General features: G+C 30.7%; 2 protein-coding genes across 2 annotated transcripts; both read left to right on the top strand.

Annotated features, from left to right (window-relative positions):
* On the top strand, positions 1,373 to 1,732 carry LOC104768170. The gene is given in 4 exon segments (XM_010492096.1): positions 1,373 to 1,471; positions 1,474 to 1,518; positions 1,520 to 1,633; positions 1,697 to 1,732. Coding segments are annotated over 4 exon segments (294 nt in total).
* LOC104767101 (protein WUSCHEL-like) lies at positions 3,780 to 5,607 on the top strand. The gene is made up of 3 exons (XM_010491134.1): positions 3,780 to 4,383; positions 4,965 to 5,053; positions 5,141 to 5,607. The coding sequence occupies exons 1-3, from the start codon at positions 3,888 to 3,890 to the stop codon at positions 5,450 to 5,452; spliced, it is 897 nt and encodes a 298-aa protein (XP_010489436.1). The 5' UTR covers positions 3,780 to 3,887; the 3' UTR covers positions 5,453 to 5,607.

Raw genomic sequence — 9,676 nt, 5'->3', positions numbered from 1 at the left:
AATGTTAACTGGTGCAGTTGTAGGTGAAAGGTACTCTTTTCTATCCAAAACAAGAAGCTTACAACAAGAGACATTTCCCGTTTATATGATGTAATATTCCATATTCTAAATCATATGTAACGGCTTTAAAGCATGCATATATATGATACACTCATATTTATAATTTTCATGTATATATAAGAGCATATCATGATTGTTTCATCCATATTCACGTACGGTGTGTGTGTTTGAATGAAGATAGGTGATGATGATGAAGGTGTGTATGATCATGATGATGATGATGATGATACTAATTCTCATGAATTCACTTCATTTATTGCTTGCATTGCATTTACGTTATCGAAGAGCGTGCTCTTTCTTCGACAATGAAATTCCTTCTGCACCACTCTTAATTACTCTTTTCTCTCTCTCTCTGTATATATTATTGTTTTATAAATATTGAATTATAAATGTTTTTGGTATTCCAGGCAAGCATAGAAACAAAAAATAAAGTAATCAAAGAGTTTAAGAAAAAATAACGATGACGATGTTTTTGTTAAAGACTTGTTGTTTTGATTTCAACAAAAGACTAAAATTCTCTTATTAATTTAATACTACTACGAGATCTAATTGATTATTTTACACCTTTACATGTACAATGATAACCAAAAAAAAAATCGCAATAAATAGTTAGCATTTTTCTGTAGTATGTGAATTATTTATATTACACTCTCGTATTATATGTGTGTGTTTTATTTTTTTGACATCATATATATATATATATATATATGTTTGTTTATAATAGGTTTTTTCTCTACCACGTACGCTGAATTAAGAACTTATACTGCAAAACGACATGGGAGTTAAACATGGAAATGTCATATAAAATTTTCACGTATATTTAATAGCTTAAATTCAAGTGTATAGTAGTTTTAACTTCGTTTTTAATTTCAACAACATATAAATTTCATGCAGTAAGATGTTAAAAAAAAATCCAGGCATAACGTTAGTTACATCTAATTATATTTATTAAAAAAAATAGCAGACAACCTAGAATTAAAATATAAAATTGCATAATATATAGATATATATATATATATATATATATATGTGTGTGTGTGTGTAAAATGTCTTATAATATAGTTATGAATATTTGAGAACTAATATATATGGTACGTACGTCGATGAACTAATTAAGAGTTTCAATAAGTACTCGAAATATAAACAGTGTAACGTATGGTGTAAATAGCGAATAACATATGACAGACTGAATATAAGGCTCGGATCATATAGGGGACCATGCATGTTCCAAACCCTATTTTTTCCCCCATTAATATCCGGGAAACCAATTATTTTATACTAAGAAATAATAAAACTAATTGTAAACATTTTCATGAAATCATCATTTATAAAAATAAAAATAAAACATTTTCATGAAATTAGGGCAAAAGTACAAACTGAAACTAATGATGCCCTAAATGAAAATGAAATCTCTCTGCAATAAAGAAGAGTGGCTTTAGGGGCCACGTAGACGTTAGTTTACAAAAGCTCTGAGTCTTTAGCCCTCTGCCCTCTTCAACAGTACTTTACGACAATGAAAAAGATCGTGATGCGTAAATTACGATCCTCTGTTTCTCACTGCATGCTCGTTACCGTACGTACTCATAGGAGTTTATAAATCAAAGGGCCTATGTGAGAGTATTCTTATTCTACGTAGCAACCACTATGTAAATGTGACCTTATGTTCATGTAGTTACTTGTATATACATCAATATATACGCATGTAGCTAGTGTAACAAGACATTCTTTTTCTTTCTTGTCAAAAGACATTCACGATCCAACTAGATATAGAAAAAGAAAAAATTTGGTTCTAATGTTAAAATTTATACCAAATAAAAAAACTCTAGCTCTAGGAGAGATTAGATGAATTCGAAACATTCATAAGAAATGAGTCTTGCCACTCTTATACTGGGTAACTTATACAAATACAATTAGATATATAATCCCCGAGTATACAGAGAGCAGAAGTTGAATAAAAATCCTTGACCGTTGATTCCATATATAGAACAAATTAAATGCCAAAAGACATTACAAACCTATTCTCGGATATAAATGAGTAATCCATTAGTCTAACAAAGTACTGTTTAGTTACCATTTTTTTTGTGTGATGAAACTACCTAAAAGATTCTAAGACTTAGATGTCGTAAAAAGTTTTTTTTTATTATTATTATTCCGGGTACGTTTTTGCACGTTGTGTTGCTCATGAATCCGAGAAATCATGAGGTGCTATATAAACAAGTATACTATATAATAGCCAAGCAACTTTTTGTTGATCCGATTTTAAAATTTTCATTTTATAGTTTCATAATTCTTATCGGCCGTATCTTTAGGGCCATTCCCCATATAAAACTATAATGCTTTTATGAAATTTGTATAATTCTTCAAAAAGTATACATTGAAAATCTCTACATATCTTTTATTTGTATGGCTGTTACGTAGAACAATAAGACTATACGAAAGTTGGGCATTGTTCCTTTTCAATACCAAAAGTCATATTTACTAAAATATAACTAGAAATGAATGAATTACATATTTAACATGTCGGTAACTACACCAGTCGTCACACTTGTTCTACACATAATTATAATTGAGATAAACTAATGTATTTCTTTTTAAAAAACATAATTCAGTATATAGAGAAGATAAAGAAAGAACTTGCATTAGAGAATTATCAAACAGTATTCATTTCATTTTCTTTCATTCCTACGATACAAGTTACAAGAATTTACATGGATGTTTTAGATTTTTTATGTTTAAATTGTGTGTGTATGGGGGTAATATCTTTCATACGTAGACAGATAACATAACACAATAAAAGCTGGTGAAGTAATAATTGAGAAGAGACAGAGAAATTGAAAAACAAAGAAGAGTAGTTTGGGTTTTTCGTCTAAGTAAATACCGATGATGCCCTCACCTTTCTAATTCCCTTCTTTGTCCCTTTCCATTTTCATGTTTATTTCTAACTTCTCTGTCCCTTTCAATCCTTCTCCACCAGATATCCTCTGATTCGATCCCCCACAACATATATTTTTTATTATAAATAAATACATTATTATTGACACTAAAATAATTTAAAGAAACTCTCAAGAGCATAGTTTCATGATCTGTTCATGATTTTTTCTTGTTCAAGAAGAATACTATTCAGTCATTGACATGATCATGAGTTATAGAAATGCTTAACACAAGTTCATATTATTAAGTTGTTAATGCATGGTATCGATGATGATATACGTAATTCTAAAGTATATCGAAAATGAATTAGTGTTTCGTTTCTCTTTTTTGATACATATTTTAAAAAGAGAAATATGTATTCAAAGTAAGAATTTTCTTCCAAACATAACAACTTATTCGGATGTTAAATATTCAAATGAACATGTATTTCTTTCAAATATACACATTTTGTATATTAACTGATATATAAGCTTCTCTAATCTCGTAATGATAGGCCATTTATAAGTGACGAGGACACTTTTCTTTTATCTTATACTAATAGCTATAAAAAATATTGTGTATGTTAATTCCTTATTAAATGAAGTGAAATATTGTAAATATATAGGGTTTTGTATGTATGAAAATAAAATCTACTTACTTAAAAGAATAACACTTTTGAATAACTGATTTTCTAGAATATTGCAAAAAAGTTGTTTGGTCCCCATCTATGTATATATAATAACTCAACACCTTAATCTCTCTATATATATCTTCTCTCTCACACAAAACCTAAAATCTCTTCACCAAGTTGTTTTCTTGCTAAAGTAAAGCTTCTCTCTTTCTCAATATCATTCTCTTCTTCCTCTCTAGTATCTTTATCTTATCTCCTTTGTGAACGAAAGTCAGAATCAAGACACATGGAGCCACCGCAGCATCAGCATCATCACCATCAAGCCGACCAAGAAAGCGGCAATAACAACAAGTCCGGTTCTGGTGGTTACACTTGTCGCCAAACCAGCACGAGGTGGACACCAACGACGGAGCAGATCAAAATGCTCAAAGAGCTTTATTACAATAGTGGAATCCGGTCACCAACAGCAGATCAGATCCAGAAGATCACTGCTAGGCTGCGACAGTTCGGAAAGATCGAGGGCAAGAACGTCTTTTACTGGTTCCAGAACCACAAGGCTCGTGAGCGTCAGAAGAAGAGATTCAACGGCACAACCATGACCACACCGTCTTCATCTCCCAACTCGGTTATGATGGCTAATGATCATTATCATCAACATCTCCCTCTACTTCACCATCATCATGGCGTTCCCATGCAGAGACCTGCGAACTCCGTCAACGTTAAACTTAACCAAGAGCATCATCTCTATCATCAGAACAAGTCATATCCCAGCTTCAATAACGGTGACTAAATTTCTTATATATGCTTTTATTTTAGGAATTTATTAAGATACTTTATTCGTCAAAGCGTATTACTAATTATGAAACATTTACATCTAGCAAAAAAAAAAAAAAAAAACCTAACAAGATCTACATATATGACTTTGATAGATATATGTATGTATATAAAATGTTAAAAATTGTTGAGAATATTCAGATGATTTTTTTTTTAATTAACTATGTCAATTAAATATATATTACTATGAACTAGTTATACGAATTAGTAAAAATAACCAAACCCAAGAAGATTTTATGTACATATGATTTTGATGGATATATGTATATGTAATGACGTATAAGTGAAGTTATGGATCTTGATTGGGGCAAACCAGATTTGCATCTAAAGAACGGTTTCTTTGTTGTGTAATGGAAACTAGACTCACGTGATTTTAATTTTATTTGTGATTTGTAACGAAATTAGGGATTTTGGTCAGTATAGAAAAATCACTAATTAATTTTATGTCTCTTTCTTCATTTTCTCTGTATATATTGTATGGTGTGGAATCAAAATTTATATGCTCACTGGTACGTATATTTGTTTGAAGGGAATTTAAATCATGCAAGCTCAGGTACTGAATGTGGTGCTGTTAATGCTTCTAATGGCTACTCAAGTAGCCATATCTATGGATCTATGGTACGTACCAAACAATAAGTCATTTATTTCAAATAATATATATCCTACATATATGAATTTAATGGAACTGAATTTGTTTGGGTGAAGGAACAAGACTGTTCTATGAATTACAACAACGTAGGTGGAGGATGGACGGCAAACATGGATCATAATCATCATTACTCATCAGCACCTTACAACTTCTTCGATAGACCAAAACCTCCGTTTGGTCTAGACGGTCATCAGGAAGAAGAAGAATGTGGTGGCGATGCTTATCTGGAACATCGACGTACGCTTCCTCTCTTCCCTATGCATGGTGAAGATCACATAAATGGTGCCAGCTGGAAGTATGGCCAACTGGACGGTCATGATTGTCATGGTAGAGGCCCTTGCGCTTCTCTTGAGCTTCGTTTGAACTAGCTCGTGTACCCCGGCTTCGCACCGGATTAAAGCTCTTAACTACCCTCTCTCTTTCGTTCAACTATGGTTCGCTTGCAGTTAGTGGTATTAATTAGTACTTAGTAGTATGTCTCTAGTACGTAATTTGTAATTACTAGCTAGTATCGTCTTCTAGGTTTTATTTTAATTGACTTCGTTTTATCTCTTATCTTTTTTTTATATATAATGAATATGTTAAAATTTTACCACTATGAAGAAAATGAATTTTCACAGATCCGGATGCATGCAAAAAATGACAGAGATGTAGTTAGTAGTAATATATTTGATTACAATCTGTTATCGAATCATCATTACACTATATTATTATAACCAGTAATCTCGAACCAAAATCAGGAATAATTGTTTTTTATAACAGAACTTCTGAACAGTGTTTGTTGAATGTTTTCTGGTAGTTCAAAACTAATTAAAACAAGAATTGATGGATAATAATGGACTCTAGTTTTGATCTTGTACACTGTCAACTTGTCGAGGTTAACCTCGAAGGAACACTTGATTGGTGACATTCAACTATGGGAAGATTAGATCGTAGGGATTTTTTCGTTCATGTTTCTTGTACCGGCAACAAACTAGCTGATGGTTTTAGCCATTAATTATGCTCATCAGGAAACCATTACAACTTAAAACATTTTTGGTTTCTTTCTCTTTTGGTAATCAACTCAACTTCAGTTTTTGTAATAGGTAAGTTTGAACTTGTTCAAAGACTTTGTGAAAAGAAAAAAAAAATTAAATCGTGGAAAAAATAACAGTGTCAAGTGTCAACCAAAATTGAGATTATAGTGGAAAAAAAACTACAACCCTAGTTAACAAAAGATCTTGTACCTTTGGTTTTCCTAAAATGTTGTTTATCGATATATATCGTCAGTTTTATTTGTTCTTTCCTTTAAAACATCAAAGTTAATGATTGTCATCAATGACCACTGACTGGTCACTAAAATTGATGGTCATATTTTATCGAGCTTGTGTAATCTTTGGAGACAGTTTAATTAATACTCCACTATACATGATTAGTTCTTCGTTATAGTGGAGTACATACAACTATGGATTACGTTAAGGTAGCTCACGCGTTGCGAGAGCGCGTAAAGTTCATTCTATATTTCCTTAAACAGAGAAAATTACAAAGAGCTACATTATCTCGAGCCGCGTGAACTAAGATGACACGAGTAACGGAGTAAGAGAAAATGATTATTTGGGTTAGTTGCTCTACCTCTATTGTATGTCGTAGATCTTGTTCAATGAACCGTAGCTTTTAGAATTTTATAGAAAATACTATATCATATAAATATAATTGATAGTATAGTTTATAAATAGTTTAGATGGCTTTGTGGGATCTGTCTGATTATAAATTTCATACGTTACTTATACTATAATGTCGGTTCGGTTATAGTGAAATGTGTACCAAGAACAAGAATGTGGCAGTTAAGACATTGGTGCAGCCATTGTTTTTATATTAAAAGAAAGAAGAGTATATTTTTTGTAGTTTGAACCCTCTGTTTTATCGTAAACAACGCTCATGATTATTACATTGAAAATTTAATTAATACTAGTATTAACGGATCTCATTTTCTTGGGCTGGACTGCCTCGTTATATGTTCCTTTTCTCCTGTCACACAAGTTTTATCCAAAAAGTAATACTGCAATAAGAAAACAAAATAATTACTGGACTATATACTGTATAATTTTATATTTCGGCCAAATGAAAAAAAAAGGTTATATTTGTGTTAAGTGGAGTGAAAATTTATCAAGTGAATTTTGTTTGTGTAAATGGAGTAGATTAATTAGTTTTTTTAATTTAAAATTCACTTGATTTTTTTTTAAATCTATCTAAAGAATAACTAACTAATTTTTATATAATTATTATGCAAACTAATAAAACTTATGAAATTGTGATTTCTAATATTAAAGTATTTATAATTTATTAAAATAGAATAAAAATAATCATAATAAAATCATTGAAAATAGTAAAATATTATGTAAGACCATCTCCAACCCCACTCTATTTTAGAGTCAAATATCTATTATACAGCAACATTTGCTCATCATTTAGAGTTAATACATTGGAGCAAAACAATGCTCTATTTTTTACATACTCTATTTTAGAGGAAAAAATAGAGATATACATTGGAGATGATCTAAACAAATGATGTGACTGAAATTCTTCAAATTACACTTTTGTGCAAATGATGTAACCAAGATAAAATTCCTCAACTTTTCTGAACAATTCCTTAAACTAGTGTCACCATTTAGACCAACTCTAATGGTTTGTTTTATTTTTTGCTTTAAAAATAGAATTCTCTATAAATAGAGTAATGATTTACTCCAATAGTTGGCTCTATTTCTTACTTTTAAAAAATTAATTCAATAATTATTTTATTAAATGTTTTATTTCAACTTCTACTATAGTCCCCTAATTTTAAAATTTACAAATTCAAACCACCTAGTTTATTTTAAATAAATATCTAATAAAATTATAATATTTTAAAAAATAAAATTTCATTACAAAATATAAATAAAAGATACAATGATTAATTGATATTTATTTAACACCATCATTAGTATAGTTTTCCCACAAATGATTAACTAATTTTATGTTATGATAAAAAATCATTATATAAATTTGTTTAGGTATAAGATGATAAAATATTAAAATTGGAGGAGGATTTTGTAAATAAAAAAGTTATGCTTCAAAAATAGAGAAATGAATAGTATTGCTCCAAATTTGAAGCAACACTGTTCATTTCTCTATTTTTGAAGCAAAAAATAGAGCACTATTGGAGATGGTTTTACACCAAATATAGAATTTGGAGCAAGATTTGGAGCACCATTGGAGTTGCTTTTAGATCCTAAATAATTCTATCTCTGTCTCTAATAAATTGATGTTTTGGAAAAAAATTGTCTTCCTATAAGATTGATTTTGTAGATTAAAAAACTAAAATGATGTTTTTACTTTATACGTTTTTCCAACTAGCATATTATATAATGACTTATTTTTTTTTATTTTTCTACTAAAAAATAATTTTAAATTAGTTTAGAAATAAAAAATTTAACTTTTTTTAATATGTATGTAAATATCAAAATATTAATCTATTAGAGACAGAGGAACCAACACATTTTTTCAAAATATAATAGTCAATAATAGCCCTTCGAATTCGGTTAGTTCGGATCGGTTATTTCGGTTATCGGTTAATTACTGAATTTTCTAATTGTTCCGAAAAGAACCGAATAAATATCCGGTTCGGTTCAGTTCGGTTACCGGTTATTTCCGTCATTGATTGTTGCTTCCGAATTGAACCGTATTACAAGTGATGAACAACATAAATTAGCAAAAATCATGCAAAATGTCTATACATGAGCTGGTCTTAACCACAATTAAGTTCATATTCAATAGTTCAGTAGTTCATACCACAACATAAAAAGTTCATGTTCAAACAAGTAAAAACTTCAAGTTCAAAAAGAGACAATAGGTTCAAGTCATAACATAGAGTAGAAAGAGTCTCTAACCCCACCTGCAACTCACACAACAGCCGGAGGTTGGTCCAAAGAAGGAGAAGCTACACAAGGAAACAAATATTCATAAGCTTGAGTATGTTAAGTCTTAAAGCCACATGAACTGAATGAGATAATGTAAAAACAGATTCAAAACCGTAAATGATTACCTAGTGAATCATGGAACTCCAATTCTTCAACCATTTGAGCTAAGTTAGCAACCTTTTCAGCAGCCATAGTGTTTCTCAGCCACTGTTGTAAACAGAGCAAAGATTCGATCATATTGGGTGTTAGGCAACTTCTGTAAGGGTCTAAAATTCTCCCACTTGTACTGAATGCTGACTCAGAAGCAACTGAAGACACTTGCATGGCAAGCACATCCCTAGCAAGCTCAGCCAATATAGGAAACTTCACACTATTACGCCTCCACCATGATAGCACATCATAATCCATTCCCAAGACATTTTTCAAACGTGGCACATGTTTCTCCATTAAGTATATGTCCAACTCGCTAGTAGCTTCCTCATTTGTAGTTTCATTGTCCATCTCTGAATATAGAAACTCTCTATCATATCCATCATCATCTGACAAATCAAAAAGCACATCATTTGCTTGTTCAGAACCCCCATATCACTCTTGGAGACACCTTGAGAAGAGGTGCTTTGCTTAGAGACATACTCTTCAAACAAATTCTTCATGACA

The sequence above is a fragment of the Camelina sativa genome, chromosome 19, assembly GCF_000633955.1.
Source record: "Camelina sativa cultivar DH55 chromosome 19, Cs, whole genome shotgun sequence".
Lineage (NCBI taxonomy): Eukaryota > Viridiplantae > Streptophyta > Magnoliopsida > Brassicales > Brassicaceae > Camelina > Camelina sativa.
The sequence above is the reverse complement of the archived record's forward strand: the minus strand, read 5'-3'. Positions and strand labels throughout refer to the sequence as shown.